At 44.6% G+C, this 17,294-nt stretch overlaps 1 protein-coding gene across 3 annotated transcripts in view; it reads right to left on the reverse strand.

Moving 5' to 3' along the window:
- Nucleotides 1–3,802: 3,802 nt before the first annotated feature.
- The window catches only part of ANKRD29 (ankyrin repeat domain 29), a 49,095-nt gene continuing 35,603 nt past the window's right edge, over nucleotides 3,803–17,294 (reverse strand). For 2 of the 3 annotated variants that reach the window (XM_006079177.4, XM_025273192.3), the window contains 4 exons: nucleotides 15,752–15,850; nucleotides 14,494–14,589; nucleotides 11,532–11,630; nucleotides 3,803–4,864 (listed from right to left, as the gene is read on the reverse strand). In XM_006079177.4, the coding sequence (XP_006079239.1) occupies nucleotides 4,781–4,864; nucleotides 11,532–11,630; nucleotides 14,494–14,589; nucleotides 15,752–15,850 (378 nt within the window). In that variant the 3' untranslated portion in view covers nucleotides 3,803–4,780. The remainder of the gene's footprint in view (nucleotides 4,865–11,531; nucleotides 11,631–14,493; nucleotides 14,590–15,751; nucleotides 15,851–17,294) is intronic. The other variant, XM_025273195.3, reaches the window with a different exon arrangement.

Raw genomic sequence — 17,294 nt, forward strand, 5'->3', positions numbered from 1 at the left:
AGCCACCACAACGAGAGGCCCGCGTACTGCAAAGAGAGTAGTCCCCGCTCGCTGCGATTAGAGAAAGCCCACGTAGCAACAAACACCCAGTGCAGTCAAAAATAAAATAAATAAATAAATCTTTTTTAAAAAGCTTGTTTCCTCAATTCCAAGATGAGGATGATAATAGTGCCTATTCCATAGGGTTGGTGCCAGGGGTTAATAAGAAAATACACATAAGCTTCATGAGATTGGGCTTCCCTCATAGCTCAGTTGGTAAAGAATCTGCCTGCAATGCAAGAGACCCCGGTTCGATTCCTGGGTTGGGAAGATCCCCTAGAGAAAGGATTAGATAGCCACTCCAGTGTTCTTGGGCTTCCCTGGTGGCTCAGCTGGTAAAGAATCTGCCTGCAATGTGGAAGACCTGGGTTCGATCTCTGGGTTGGGAAGATCACCTGGAGAAGGGAAAGGCTACCCACTCCAGTATTCTGGCCTGGAGAATTCCATGGACTGTATAGTCCACAGGGTTGCAAACAGTTGGACATGACTGGGTGACTTTCACTTTTCATGAGATTATCTACCTAAAGTGCTGAGGACATTACAATCCTTTAACAAACATTAGCGATCTTTCTGTTGTTAGTAGTGATAGTCTGTGGACTCCGTCTGGGCACTACTTGTGAGGTTCAGCCAGTTCCAGCACCAAAACTACTTTACTATGAAATTAGGACCTCAGCTTCTCACCCCTACAATCTGCAGTGCAGGCCCACCCCAAGATACAGGCATTTCCATCAGATTCTAAGTAGCCTGGAATTGGGGGTGCTCTTTTCTTCTGAGTAGGTACCCCAGTGTGGGGTAATGATGAGACATAGCTTTAGTGTGGTTGTGAAACAGGAAGGAAGAGGACAGGGCACAACATTTAAAAGAGCGACAGTTGTTGAGGATATGACAAAAACTGGTTAGAACCAATCAGGTTCAAGATAGCAGAAGATTCAACTTTCAGTAGACCTTGAACCTCAGTATATGTTCACTGTAATTCATCAGCATGCTAAATGACACACCCACAGACACCATGATGGTTCTCTAGGCTGACCATAAAAGGCCAAAAAGTGACCCATGTCCTACTTCCTAGAAATCCCCACTCCTTACCCCCAAAGTCGAAATAATCCTCCCACTCATTAGCCTGTGAAATTACCCAATCTGTAAAAGCTAGTTCAGTTCAGTTCAGTTCAGTCGCTCAGTCGTGTCCAACTCTGCGACCCTATGAATCGCAGCACGCCAGGCCTCCCTGTCCATCACCAACTCCCAGAGTTCACTCAAACTCACGTCCATCGAGTCGGTGATGCCATCCAGCCATCTCATCCCCTGTCGTCCCCTTCTCCTCCTGCCCCTAATCCCTCCCAGCATTAGAGTCTTTTCCAATGAATCAACTCTTTGCATGAGGTGGCCAAAGTATTGGAGTTTCAGCTTCAGCATCAGTCCTTCCAATGAACACTCAGGACTGATCTCCTTTAGAATGGACTGGTTGGATCTCCTTGCAGTCCAAGGGACTCTCAAGAGTCTTCCCCAACACCACAGTTCAAAAGCATCAATTCTTTGGCACTCAGTTTTCTTCACAGTCCAACTCTCACATCCATACATGACCACAGGAAAAACCATAGCCTTGACTAGACGGACCTTTGTTGGCAAAGTAGTGTCTTTGCTTTTGAATATGCTATGTAGGTTAGTCATAACTTTCCTTCCAAGGAGTAAGCGTCTTTTAATTTCATGGCTGCAATCACCATCTGCAGTGATTTTGGAGCCCAGAAAAATAAAGTCTGACACTGTTTCCCCATCTATTTCCCATGAAGTGATGGGACCAGATGCCATGATTTTAGTTTTTCTGAATGTTGAGCTTTAAGCCAACTTTTTCACTCTCCTTTTTCACTTTCATCAAGAGGCTTTTTAGTTCCTCTTCACTTTCTGCCATAAGGGTGGTGTCATCTGCATATCTGAGGTTATTGAGACTTCTCCTGGCAATCTTGATTCCAGCTTGTGCTTCTTCCAGTCCAGCATTTCTCATTGTGTACTCTGCATATAAGTTAAATAAGCAGGGTGACAATATACAGCCTTGATGTATTCCTTTTCCTATTTGGAACCAGTCTGTTGTTCCATGTCCAGTTCTAACTGTTGCTTCCTGACCTGCATATAGGTTTCTCAAGAGGCAGGTCAAGTGGTCTGATATATTCCCATCTCTCAGAATTTTCCATAGTTTATTGTGATCCACACAGTCAAAGGCTTTGGTATAGTCAATAAAGCAGAAATAGATGTTTTTCTGGAACTCTCTTGCTTTTTCCATGATCCAGCGGATGTTGACAATTTGATCTCTGGTTCCTCTGCCTTTTCTAAAACCAGCTTGAACATCTAGAAGTTCACGGTTCACGTATTGCTGAAGCCTGGCTTGGAGAATTTTGAGCATTACTTTACTAGCGTGTGAGATGAGTACAATTGTGCAGTAGTTTGAGCATTCTTTGGCATTGCCTTTCTTTGGGATTGGAATGAAAACTGACCTTTTCCAGTCCCGTGGCCACTCTGAGTTTTCCAAATTTGTTGGCATATTGAGTGCAGCACTTTCACAGCATCATCTTTCAGGATTTGAAATAGCTCAACTGGGATTCTGTTACTTCCACTAGCTTTGTTCGTAATGAGGCTTTCTAAGGCCCACTTGACTTCACATTCCAGGATGTCTGGCTCTAGGTGAGTGATCACACCATCATGATTATCTGGGTCGTGAAGATCTTTTTTGTACAGTTCTTCTGTGTATTCTTGCCACCTCTTCTTAATATCTTCTGCTTCTCTTAGGTCCATACCATTTCTGTCCTTTATTGAGCCCATCTTTGCATGAAATGTTCCCTTGGTATCTCTTATTTTCTTGAAGAGATCTCTAGTCTTTCCCATTCTGTTGTTTTCCTCTATTTCTTTGCATTGATCACTGAGGAATGCTTTCTTATCTCTCCTTACTGTTCTTTGGAACTCTGCATTCAGATGCTTATATCTTTCCTTTTCTCCTTTGCTTTTCGCTTCTCTTCTTTTCACAGCTATTTGTAAGGCCTCCCCAGACAGCCATTTTGCTTTATGAAATTCCCATGAAAGAAGATGTATTTGTACAGCTTTGCTGAATAAAAGAAAGCCAATGAGGAAACTGGCATTGCTTTTTAACTATTAAGATGTTTATATCTGGATGTTTTAGCAATACAGACAAAGCTTTCTAATTTTTTTATCCCGAAATTAGATTGCAGGCTCATTGCTTGGCTGGTTAGGTTGTAGGCATCTTTGGGGGCTCTGTGGGTTGCTTATTACTGGCTTTGTTGTTATATGGATTAAAATAAGCTGATTTTTTGATGACTGTTTTAGTTTTATTGATCATAATAAACTTTAAGAGAATCTCTTCTAATGTCAAAATTATTAACTCATCATTTACTGACTTAAAGATAATGCTTTTAGTACTACTGCAAGTTGATTAAATATATATGTATATATATCAGGTTTAAAACATTTCCCTCCATTTTAATGTGTTTTCACATGGAACACTGGCTGGATACCAGAGCAGACATGAACAAGAAAACTAAAGATGTGTTTTAATAACTGAAATGCCAGCAAGTGTTTATTATGGTAAGTTACAGAAAGATTTAATTTTTGTGTGTGCAATTAGGCACTGACTGAGGCGTTTAGACACCACTGATTAAAACTGCAGTGAATATAAATTCTGACCCCCACTCAAAGGAATAAAACCTAGGTTTCTTTCTTGGAATCAATCAGGTCAAGAACATGCACAGATGAACACTTATTAAATACTAGTAACAGTCGTTTATTACTTATACTCCTTCAATAGTAACAGCAACACAGTATACTTACATACATCACATTATAGCCAAGGACTCCAAAGTCATTGTATCAAGCAACGTGGTGTTGGAAACTCAAGATTCCACAGCATGTCAAGTCTACTTAGTTATGGCACAGGAAATAGATTCCCATTAATAGACCCAGAGTGACAGCTCAAAGAGACAAGCCTACACTTCTTGTGGCCTGTGATTTTCTGAATTTCCAAATTTGCCACTTGTATCCTACCATACCAACAACATTGACTCCAGGTAAAAATGACCTTTACATATGAGGAATAAGATCAGGACTAAATGAACAATTTGTCTTTTTTTATAATTCCATAGTCCATCTTTGGAAAGCACGAGGTGGAAGGTCAGAAGTGGCTTTTTAATAATGTAACTTCACCCATTATTGATTCACAATAACCACGGCCAGGACCCTTGGGTGGATGAGAACATTTTATACTGGAATGACATACACATACATGTAAAATATGATAGAACCGTATCTTTGAGTTCACGTATATTTAACACAAAAGTAAAAGAACATCAATTCATTGAAGGTCAGACTTTCAGTCTTTTTAAAGGAACAAAGCTTCCTGTTTCTGTTTCTAAGAGGGTTTAACTCTATCTTAGAGTTTAACTGAAAGACCCAAGTTGATGTAGTTTCAAACGAGTTTCTGTGGAATCCCCAAATGAACGTGCCAGGCCCCCTGGAGTGGGGCTAGAGGCCAGAGCGAGAAGCCCACTACCTGGGAAGGGTCCCTGAGCGGCTCTGCTCTCCACTCGGGACACAAACCACACAGCTGTTCTTGGTCAGGGACCCCGGGTGGGTGTTCTGGGCATTTTCGTTCTTACAGGAATTTCCAACACTATTTGAAAAGCAATTTCTTTTTGGACAGTATGATTAAGGTTTTTATCTTTCAGTCAAATATGGGACTGAGTTAGCTCTTCCTGTGTCCTTCTTTACTTCGGAGGAGACGCAGTATATGTTCATTTTTGGTTAGTTCTGCTGGAAGTTCATTGGCCTGAAAGAAAATAAAAGAGGCATGAGTGAATTCTCCACCACCGTTGGTGTGGTTTTAGGGACTCTGAAGAGGGGCCCCTCACCCAGACCTGCTCCTCCACTGATGAAAAATCCCACTGGACTTAGTCTTTTGTATCAAGGTTTTAAAGGTTGTTGTTTTTTTTTTTAATATACTTAAATGTACATATCACCAGTTACTTTCTTACCTCATTGTTAGCACTTTTTCTTTCTTTTTAAAAAAAATTTTGGAGTAGAGTTGACTTACATTGTGTTAGTTTCAGGTGTAGAGTGATTCAGACATGTGTGGGTATATATACAGATATGTGTGTGTTCTTTTTTGTATTCTTTTCCATTATGGTTTATTATAAGATACTGAATATAGTGCCCTGTGCTATACAGTAGGATCTTACTGTTTATCTACTTTATATTTAGTAGTTCATATCTGCTAATCCTAAACTTCTCATTGATTCCTCCCCCACTTCCCTCTTTGGTAACCAGAAGTTTCTTTTCTATATCTGTGAGCCTGTTTCTGTTTTTTAATAAGTTCATTCATATCATATTTTATTTTATTTTTTAAATTTTTTTAAGATTTATGTATTATTTTTGGCTGCACTCGGTCTTCGTTGCTGCACGGGGGCTTTCTCTCCTTGCAGCAAGCACAGGCTACTCTCTAGTTGCGGCGGAGGGGCTTCTCACTCCAGTGGCTTATCTTGTCGCAGAGCATGGGCACTGGGCATGTGGGCTTCAGTAATTGCAGTGGGAGATACGTTGTTGGATGAGAAGGCAGAGTCAGGAAATAGCCAGAATGTAAGACACATGGGAAAGAGCAGCTTTGGTGGCCCCCATGCCCCGCCTGATCCAGCCTCACTCCATGTCCTCTCTTTTCACAGTGCTGCTGAGACGCATTCTTTAAGCATTTATTCTGTGAGCAAGTCTCTAGTCCAAGAAATAGACAGGACAGGTCATGACATGGTTCCCAAATTTTCAGTCTCAGGACTTTTGTACACTCTTTTGAAAATTATTGAGGACTCTAAAAAGCTTTTGTTTTTAACTTATTAAAAGTGAAAACTGAAAGAAATTAAGTATATTTATTAATTCATTGAAAATAATAAGCCTATTACTGCTGCTGCTGCTAAGTCGCTTCAGTCGTGTCCGACTCTGTGCGACCCCAAAGACGGCAGCCCACCAGGCTCCGCCGTCCCTGGGATCCTCCAGGCAAGAACACTGGAGAGGGCTGCCATTTCCTTCTCCAAGGCATGAAAGTGAAAAGTGAAAGTGAAGTCGCTCAGTCGTGTCCGACTCTTAGCGACCCCATGGACTGCAGCCTACCAGGCTCCTCCATCCATGGGATTTTCCAGGCAAGAGTACTGGAGTGGGTTGCCATTGCCTTCTCCTAATAAGCCTATTAAGGTTAACATAAATAATACATTTTGGAAAAGAACTAAATTTTCAAAAACAAAAAGGTTGGAAGAGTAGCACTGTTAACAGTTTTGCATATTTCGTTACTATGTAGCTTAAAAGAAGACAATTAGATTCTCATATCTGCTTCTGCATCCAATCTACTGTGATATTTTGTTTTGGCTGAAGTATATGGAAAAAATTTAGCTTCATACAGACAGGTAGTTGGAAAAGAGAGAAACATTTTAACAGCCTTTTGGGATCATAGTAGATATTTTTCTTTGATGCTTCAACAATACAGGACAAGTGGCTGTTTCTTAAAGATTAATTGCTGTGTGCAATCCGGAACCACATCAATGAATTTTTCTACTCTGTTGCATTAAAATCCATGGGTCTATCTATCCGCAAGTGGATTTTTTTTTTAAACCTATGCTTGATTTGTAACATCCTGTACTAGTCATTTAGAAGATACCAATAAAACTGGAATTTTTATAAAATAACTTACAACATGTAAAATAACTTACAGAGGTTTGTAAAATTATTTTCAGCCACAGTTGGTGACTCTGCTTTGATGTGTACTAAGGTGCCGATGGTTTCTTCCACCACTGTCTTTGCACCATTACAGCAAATGGCTGTGTGTGCTGAATCACTTCAGTCATGTCCAGCTCTGTGTGACCCCATGGACTGTAGCCCTCTAGGCTCCTCTGTTCATGGGATTCTCCAGGCAAGGATACTGGTGTGGGTTGCCATGCCCTCCTTCAGGGGATCTTCCTGACCCAGAGATGGAACTGGTGTCTCTTACATCTAATCTGCATCGGCAGGCAGGTTTTTGTTTTTTTCTTTTTTTTTTATCACTAGCGCCACCTGGGAAGCCCAGCAAATGGCAGCACAGGGAAAAGGGCAAATAGTGCCTCTGTATTTTTATTATTTTAATTTTTAGAAACTTCCCTGACCAGGGATAGAACCCATGCCCCCTGAAGTGGAAACGTGGAGTCTTAACATTGGACCGCCAGGAAAGTCCATCTCTGTATTATCAAGAATATTGTTTTGACCTATTAGAACCTTTGAAAGGGTTTGGAGGACACCTCAACTATCCATGGATCACACTTTGAGAACAGTTGCTACAGATGAATAAAAGGATGTTCTTGGGAATTCAGGGAGGGCAATTCAAGTGCAGAAATGCACTCAAACTGGGGAGAGAACTCAGAGGTAGTTTTTTCCCCTGAAGTTAAACCTGGAGCCCCAGCTGCTTCATCTGAAACCTGGATCTCAGGTGAAGTTCCTGCAGTCCCCACTTTCTAGAGTGGATCCTGCTCCCTGACCCCACCTGCTGGGAATGATGAATTTGCCACAGTGGTCCTGCTGTGCACCTCGTCCTGCAGCTGCGCTCCTGCCCACCCACAGGACCGCTGACGTGGGTGCCGGACTGACAGAGGGGGGTCTCTGTGCGATGCTGCCTTAGGCCAGAGGCCCCGCTGTGGGGTCAATTCTACTATTAGCTTAGTTCCTGCAGGAGCAGACATTGTATGGGCTTAATGCCTGGGCCTGAGAAAAATGCTCACAGAATGGACCTGTGTGCCATCCAGTCTTTGAGTAACCCAGTGGCCACCCACTCCAGTACTCTTGCCTGGAAACTCCCATGGATGGAGAAGCCTGGTAGGCTGCAGTCCATGGGGTCGTGAGGAGTCAGACATGACTGAGCAACTTCACGTTCACTTTTCACTTTCATGCATTGGAGAAGGAAATGGCAACCCACTCCAGCGTTCTTGCCTGGAGAATCCCAGGGACGGAGGAGCCTGGTAGGTTGCTGTCTATGGGGTCATACAGAGTCGGATACGACTGAAATGACTTAGCAGTAGCAGAAGAACTAACTGTTTGGCATCAATTGTTGGCCCTTGATTGACAGGCAGGCAGGTAGCCAGGGGGGCCCTCCACAGTCAGGAAGAGGAACAGCTCTAAGAAGCTGTACATCTGTCTAGAAGCTTGTTGAGTAGTAACGTATGTATCTGTCTGCATCAATGTCTGTATCCTTTACCATTAAAATAAGCTTTATGCTCTCAAAGTTTTGGCCAATCGCATTACTGTGTCCGGAGAAGGCAATGGCACCCCACTCCAGTACACTTGCCTGGAAAATCCCATGGATGGAGGAGCCTGGTGGGCTGCAGTCCATGGGGTCGCTAGGAGTCGGACACGACTGAGCGACTTCACTTTCTCTTTTCACTTTCATGCATTGGAGAAGGAAATGGCAACCCACTCCAGTGTTCTTGCCTGGAGAATCCCAGGGACAGGGGAGCCTGGTGTGCTGCTATCTCTGGGGTCACACAGAGTCGGACACAACTGAAGTGACTTAGCATAGCATAGCATAGCATCACTGTGTGTCATTCATATAGGCTTAAAAACCCGGTCTCATTCCTCCTCTCCCCCAGTGGGTCCCCACTGAATCCTCAGGTTGCTGAGGTTGTGCCAACTGCTATGATGGCTAGCACCCAGGTTGCCCCTAAAATCAGTCTTATCATGACAGCACAGGACCACAGGTCCATATTCATGACCCACAGCATCACATCACTGTCCCCACTGCTCTTGGGAGAAGATGTGTGCTGAGTCCCCAGTTGGGGTACCAAGAACACAGGATCCCTGCACCCATACAAAAGGCCACGGTCTGGGGGGAGGAGGCTACTGGGGCCGTGGTCACCCTCTCCTTGGGCATCCTCCTCAGGGCAGTAGTCCTGGAGCCTAGAGAGCAAACAGGTGCTTCTGTACCAGCTGAGAAGGGACTCTCCGTGCGAAGGCTTCAGTAGCATTCTTTACTTCCTGCTGACAGCCCTTGTCACTCTGTATTGCAATCTTTTTTTCTTGCAATTGTTTGATTATCCTTATTCCCCAGTAAACTGTGAGCCCTATGAAGTCAGACACTACGTCAATCTTTTTCACCAATATCTCTCCATTGATAAGGTTCACAGCACAGTGCATGCTATCTGTGCGTGCTAAGTCGCTTCAGTCGTGTTGGACTCTTTGCGACCCCATGGACTGCAGCCCAGCAAACTCTGTCCTGGGATTCTCCAGGCAAGAATACTGGACTGGGTTACCATGCCCTCCTCCAGCGGATCTTCCTGACCTAGGGATCAAACCCGCTTCTCTAACGTCTCCTGCATTGGCAGACGGGGTCTTTACCACTAGCATATCCAGCAGGCACTACTAAGTGTTTGTTGGATGAATGAATGAAGGTCAAGAATACATCCTCAAGAGTCCTGAGTGGCTGCTGGAATCCCAACAATCTTGCTCCTGAAGCTGCCTCTAAAGAGCCTGGCTTTTCCAGGCTGTCTGGGTTATGGCTTTAGGAAGGGTCCAAAGTCCAGCATTTCAGTTACTGGAAATTCCCCATAACCATTATTGACGAGATTCCAGGAGACACAGGAAGAATTGCATCTTTCAGTTTCTATATAAAGATACTAAAGCTTCCCCCTTGATTTAACTCAATACAGGATGGCTTAGCCATGAAGACATCTTAGGACCGTCTATGTCCAAGATGCAAAGTAAGAGAGCGATTGTGGTTTTGTGGGCTCATGATACAATCAGGTCCGCTAATGGAAAACAAATCCATGTATTTCAGGAAGAGATAAGCAGCAACATTGTTTTCAAGCACTTCAATGATAGGAACAGGGGAAATAGTAATTCCATCTGCTAAGTGGAATGAGAAAAAAGAGGCTCTTGGCACATTGTTTAACTGTACTTCAAAATGGTTTCTTTTAAAAACACCAGGGAATGTTACATGGTTTCAGTTTTATTGTTAATAAAATCCAACACAGTAATGGGCTTCCCTGGTGGCTCAAACGGTAAAGAATCTGTCTGCAATGTGGAGACCTGGGTTCAATCCCTGAGATGGGAAGATCCCCTGGAGGAGGAAATGGCAATCCACTCCAGTATTCTTGCCTGGAGAATTCCATGGACAGAGGAGCCTGGCGGGCTACAGACCACAGGGTCGCAAAGAGTCAGACACGACTGAGCAACTAACACACAACACAGCAACAGATGCTTATTAAATTCAAGCAGTATACAAGTATAGAGTGAAAACTGCTTTCATATCCTCCCCTGTTAATAAGCACCCATCCTACTTCCTCCTTCAAAACTCAGTAGTTCAGTTGTTTTCTCCAGACCTTTCCCAGGCTACCCTTCTACCCCCAGTCTCTATATCTGACTGCTTAGGCAGCTGTTGAGTAGGAGGGAATACAATGATAACCTTTTTTTTCCCGCCCTGTGGTTACTGTGCATCCTCCCACCTCCAAGTTTGACTTAATAGGAAACTAAAATTATTTGGGGGCTATAAAAATATGGGTTGATTTTGCTCAACTATACTTCAGTAAAAAAAAAATCTGGGTTGGTTTTACAGCTGTGGTAAAAGTCCTGTTAACAATATAAAAGCAACATTTTCGCCTTGCTGTAACCAAATAGAGCACAGGCAATTCTCAAGATATGAGTATCCAACTCATACAGGATGGTTATTAAATTACCAGAATTTTGACATTTTCAGGACACTTCTCTGATGATAGAACACTTACAACCTTACTCCCCCTCACCACTGTCCCCTACCTCCTGTCCCACTGTTACCTAAAAATCACTGATGATATAGGGGTTTTGAACCTCTGGGTTCAAAGGGCTTCCCCAGTGGCTCAGATGGTAAAGAATTTGCCTGCAGTGAGGGAGACCTGGGTTTGATCCCTGGGTTGGAAAGATCCCCTGGAGGAGGGTATAGCAGCCCATTCTAGTATTCTTGCCTGGAGAATTCCATGAACAGAGGAGCCTGACAGGCTACAGTCATGGGGTCACACAGAGTTGGACACGACTGAAGTGACTTAGCATACATGCATGCTGGGTTCAAATATACTGCTCACTCATAACCTATAATGAGAACATTTTACGTTCTTACTATGCCCAAGAGAATTCCCTGGTAGTTCAGTTGGTAAAGAATTAGCCTGCAGTGCAGGAGACCTGGGTTCTATCCCTGGGTCAGGAAGATCCTCTGGAGGAGGAAATGGCAACCCACTCCAATATTCTTGCCTGGAGAATCCCATAGACAGAGGGGCCTGGCGGGCTACATACAGTTCATGGGGTCACAAGAGTCAGACATGACTTGGTGACTAAACCAACCACCACTATGCCCAAGGATGAAGTTAGTGACTGGAGCCAGAGAGATGCTGTCTTGGCTTCAGCAGATGTGATCTTAACTCTTTTCATAGGCGCCCAATGGAGGGAAAAGATGACTAAGACAGTACCTTGTTTCTCAGGGCTGGGTCTGCCCCTGCTTCCAGGAGCAGGGCAACTGTCTTAATATTCCCGCTGAGCACCGCCGCGTGGAGCGCCGAGGTCCCATTCTAGGAGAAAAGGACAGCGTGCGTCAGGTGAGAGCTCACAGCTATCATCGCTCAGCTTGGCTTGCCTCATGAACCAGCCTGGCTGGGGATACTGTAATGCTAGAGCCTTTCTCGTCCTTATCTTCCCTTTTCAAAGTCACTAACTTCAGCATCTAACACAGTGTCCTCAGGGACACCGCGGACGGTCAGTATAAATACTGCCAACATCCTTTTGCAAGTACAATAAGGGATCTGCCCGTGCGTCCATGACTTCATGTTCACTTGGTCCATTGTTGATGCATTAGAACTTGCTGTGGGAAAAACAACAACGCTCTGTCAAACTTTTTTTTTTCCTTAAGAGTCTTTGTGCTTTAGGTGAACACACTTCTGCAAGGCTGGAGGTATAGCTTGCTCACCTACAGGCCAATTTGTCAGCCCAGCTGCACTCACTCCGCATGCACAGGTGGGCAGGACGATGACTATGGAGCCACAGGGCTTAAGAGTAAGAGCAGGTGGGGGTGAGGACCATTCCCTGCCCTCAGCCCCGAGTTGAAGCAGCTCTGGGTACAGAGGGGACCTAGTGAATAGGCTGCTGACATTTTATGAAATTCACTGCAAACATTTATTGAAATAAGGAAGCAGCTATGCATAGCACGTAGCCTGATTCTGGGAGGGAAGAGGAGAATACAACAAACCTGATATAAGAACAATGGATGATCATAAGATATCTGTTCTAGAAGGTACATATGCCTGTGAACAGCACCTATATGCAAGCTTAGTTTTCAAATTAATCACTATATCTAGATATTGGGCTGGTCAAAACGTTCCTTTTTCTGTAAGATGGTTCTAGTAGCACTTAGTTGTCTTTAACTTCATTCACAGCAATTGTTAGATTACATTCTGACAGCTGTTGTATCAGTGTGCATTAAAAAAACCTTGCTAAAATTGGTGAATTTTTGTGTAGCCACTTTAATATTGAAGATGGAAGGAAAAACATTTTGTAATATTAATAAAACACTATTATACTTTATTACTGTATATCTACATATAAAACCTTCTGATTTTGTAGACAAGTGAAATAAATATCATACCCAGAGAAAAATTTCAGCAAGGCAGCAGTTTTCCATGTCTGCTTTACCATGTTTACCACACATGGTGATATGCTAATCTGATAACATGACATTCACTTAAATCTTAACCAATCTATCAATGTTGCCTATGTGCAACATGGCTAAGAATAAAAATGTAAAAGCTAAGAATGAGTTGTCTGAAACAAGACTAGATATTGCAAAGTCCATTTCTGAAGCTTGTTTCTTTTATTCACAGAGAATTCACTTTCACAGACTGTTTATTCTTACTTTCCAAACATTTTTTACTAAGTATAGTTTTTTGACTTCCAAGCTCAGGGAGGTCAATTAACTCATTGGGGTGAGAGAGGCCAGGACTGAAAACAGGAGCTCTGTATCAGCTGACATCAGCCTTGGAGCCTGAACATATAAAGGTCAGATACAAGGCATCCAAAAAGCCTCTGGGGTCATCTAAGGGCAAGTACTTCAGATACATCAATAAATCCCCAAAGTGCTAAACGACTGTCCCAAGTTTACAACAGGTTCTGGTGTCATCTCTCTTAACAAAACAGGAGTGTGTATACCAGGAATCAGCAAACAACAGCACTCAGGCCAAATCTAGCCTCTTTCACCGCTTCCGCCGCAGCCGCCCCCCACCCCGCCCACCTGTTTTTCTACATCCTGATTAGCTCAGAATTTAAAAAAATTTAAAAAGAAGACCATTTTGTGACATGTGAAAATATGGAAGTTCAGAAATACAGGACTTCCCTGGTGGTCTAGTGGTTAAGAATCCGCCGGCCAATGCAGGGGACACGGGTTCGATCCCTGGTCTGGGAAGATTCCACCTGCTGCAGAGCAACTAAGCCTGTGCACCGCAACTACTGAGCCTGTGCTCTAGAGCCCGGGAGCCCAGACTACGGAGCCCAGGTGCCTAGAGCCCGTGCTCCCCAACAAGAGAAGCCGCTGCAAGGAGAAGCATGTGGACCACAACTAGAGAAACACCACACACAGCAACAAAGACCCAGAGCAGCCAAAAATAAAAACCCTAAATAAGTAATTTAAAAAAGGAAATGTAATATCTACCAGTGAAGTCTGATAAGATGCAGCAACACTTTTTGTTGTTGTTGTATTTTCTATGGTTGCTTGCTCTGTGCGACCGCTGAGTGAAGCTGCTCCAACATAGACTGTACAGCCACAAAGCCTAACATATTTGCCACCTGGCCCTTTATTGAAAAAGACCACCAATCTCTGGTAGATCCTCCAGTTTAGAAATATTTTAACTCAAAATGATTACAACTTAATAAAGGATTTTGAGGGCTGTTTTCTGGAAGACCCAGCCCTCCAGGATGACACAGTCTCTGAGGTGTCCAGATGTTTGAAGCTTACTTCATTTGACCTAAGCTAACACTGTGGTTCTTTGATCCAGGTAATGAACAGAAAGAATGTACCTGTCCTTCATGTTTTCTGGGACCCAAATCATGTCATGATTTGTGAAGGACTTTACCAATCTTCCAATGATATATTAATATTAATATTAATATGGTTGACTCTGATTTAGCATTTCATTACTATTGTCTGATTTTCTTCCCCCTAGAAAACTAGGTTACCTATAGACTCTGGTTCACCCTTTTTATTACCTTTCCATTTCTACCAGTGCCCAGGAATCTCCAAAATTAAGAAACTGTAGGTATGTTCTCTCAAGAATACAACTAACCAAGGAAATGGTACCTGGATTCTACTGCAGTCCCCAGTGCGGACTTCTCAAATTTCTAACCCCTCTCTTTTACAATTTGGTAAAATTTCTCTGCAGGTCTTACCTTCAAAATACCGAGGGTGGGTGAGAATTTCAGCAGCTCCTTTATAACATCATTATACCCTTTGTTGGCTGCTTTCAATAAAGCTGTTGTACCATCCTTTACAGAGAAAGGAAAAGAAAAGTTCATTATTAACATATGTGTGTGTTGGCTAAGAATGAAATGTTTGTTGAGAACTGGGAACATGCTTGTCAGAAACAGGCAAAATATGTAAACTAAAGCACAGGGCTGCCACGTCTTTTAAACTAAAATCATTTTAGAGCATACTAAACAGTTAACTCTGCATGAAAGAATACCAGACAAAGTATGTGACTTATTCTGTTATCTTAGAACCCTGCCCTTTGGGAATTCAAGGTCTTCTAGTCCCTTAGAATATTGGGGAATTTCAGGAGGATATTTTTAGAACATACATGGACTAAAGAGGCATTCTCTGCAGTTCACAACTTAGAAATTAATTGTTGAACTGCTTTTTAAAAGTTTTGAAATTTTAAATTTTTTATGATTGTTGAACTGTATCTATGGTTTTGAAAATTTAAACGTGCTTTTCTTTTTGCTTTTCCAGGTACACACTCTTGCCCTAGTCTGCCCTGGGTACATGGGTGCTGTGGGGAGAACAGGAAAGGGGCAGACTGAAATCTGCAGGAAAGAATACAGAGACAAGTTCAAAAATTAATATTCAGTTTCTGTCGTCCTTTTCTGGCCTGAAAAGAAATTTTCCAATTCCCCCTTTCTCCTGCTGGAACACATCAATTGCTGTATTTGGACGATCTTGCTCACAGACTTCTATAGTAAGGAAATCACCCCTGTGGTGCAGCTCTCTACAGCCTGGGGAGCCTGGGCACCGCGGGGACCCCAAATCACCGACCTCGAGAGCCAGCTGCACTGCGGCCCAGAGGCCAGCAGGAGGCGCAGCGCCAGGCGGATCCGCAGCCAACGGGGACACATCCCCAAGGACCGCCGAGGTCCGAGTCTCCTACCTCCCCCATCCGCCGCGGGTCATCCAGAGGCTAGCTCTGGTTGGAGGGATATTCTCGAGGAATTTAACATTTTCCCCTTAGAGACAGAGCAGCAATTGCTAGGTTTCAATGAATTCAAACCTTTCCCTGGGTTTTCTGCTAAAGAGCAGGAGGTTGGGAGGAAACCCTGGTGAATTAGAGACAAAATGAAGCGGCGTCTTTCTTCTCCGCACGTCTGGGCTCGGGGGTCAACGCTACGATGGGAGGCCTCTCCACCCCTCCCGCGCGGTGGTCCCCGCACTCACGTGGCGGGCGGCATCGCGCTCGGCCCCGCGCAGCAACATCACCCGAACCACCTCGCTGTGGCCCATCTGCGAGGCGATCCACAGCGGTGCTGTCCCGTCCTGCGGGGAGAGGACACGGGGCGGGGTGGGGTGGGTGCGGAAAGTGGTTAGGGCCCGGGCAGGGCTCCCGACCACACACAACGAGGGCGATTCTACCCACCTATCGAGACTGGCATTTGGCAGTTCCTGGACCACTTGGGGAATTGCCAACATTCAGACCCTGGCTTCTTAAAAGTCAAAGGTGTGCAGGACTCCAGGGAAGACGCGTGGGAAGCGGCCGAGTTGCATTCACACCAGGCAGAACCAAATTTGACAGCCCCGGGCAAGAGAAGCTAAGCGTGCTGTGCTAAGTCGCTTCAACCCGGTCCAACTCTTTGCGACCCTGTGGACTGTAGGTAGCCCACCAGGCTCCTCTGTCCATGTGATTCTCCAGGCAAGAATACTGGAGTGGGTTGCCATGCCCTCCTCCAGGGGATCTTCCTGACCCAGGGATTGAACCTGCATCTCCTGCGGCTCCCTGCATCCTGGCAGGTGGATTCTCTACCACTGAGCCACCTGGGAAGCCCAAGGAGAAGCCAGCCTGTCCTTATTTTCCCCCGGACTCTATCTCTTTGCTTTACTGGCGGGTTCACACAACACACCATGCTTCGTGGGGGCCCCTCATTCTCATGGAAGAGGGGGTGGTTTCCTCTGAGGACCGTCTGAGTGTCAGAAAGCTAAAGACGTTGCTCCCACTCTTTTTCTGTGTTTGGAATGCCCCACCATCACCTCGTCGTTTCCAGGGACTATAATTTCATGCAGGATGTGATGCTGTGTCTTCTGGGGGTTGCTGCAACACTGCCCAGCTACAGCAGAGCGATGGTTTTGGTAACACTTCCTGAGTGTTATTTTCCCTGTGATTCTTTTTTCCCTGTGAACACTGGGGTCATGAAACTGAGGTGTGTTGCTCCAGAGAAGGAAAAGTGAAACATCAGAGACAGAGAAGGATTTGACAGGAAGGAGGGTGGTTCCTGCTGGTCAGAAAGGAAACTAGAAAACCCTGCTAGTGCCAGGAAGGACTCACTAGAGAGGGAGTGGGGAGGTGGGGTCACGAGTGTCTGTGTTTCCACCAGCTCTGGGTTGAATCTCGGTTGGTAAGTTCGGGTGCCAGAAACACAGATCAGTTATGGTGAATTCCAGATGGGAAAGGACTTTCTCCTGTTCTTGAGATGAAACCCAGGAACACTGCAGGCCCCTTGGAGGAGCTCTGCGCTTGGCTGGAGCCTCACGGGTAGAAGAGAAATGGTTGTGGGAGCTGTCTGGACCAATGCTGGACATGGCCCCCAATACCCCTGGTCACATTCACCCAGGAGTCCCAGGCTGCCTGCGGGACATCAGAAGCGCTGGCTGAACAGCAGCCTGGAGTGAGTCTGGGTCGGGGAGACAAGGCTACAGAATGTCAAGAGCATAGGTGATGGCAGGACCTGTGTCTAGTAGACCAGTTGCCCCTTCAGGGGACCAGCGC

The sequence above is a fragment of the Bubalus bubalis genome, chromosome 22 (assembly GCF_019923935.1).
Source record: "Bubalus bubalis isolate 160015118507 breed Murrah chromosome 22, NDDB_SH_1, whole genome shotgun sequence".
NCBI lineage: Eukaryota > Metazoa > Chordata > Mammalia > Artiodactyla > Bovidae > Bubalus > Bubalus bubalis.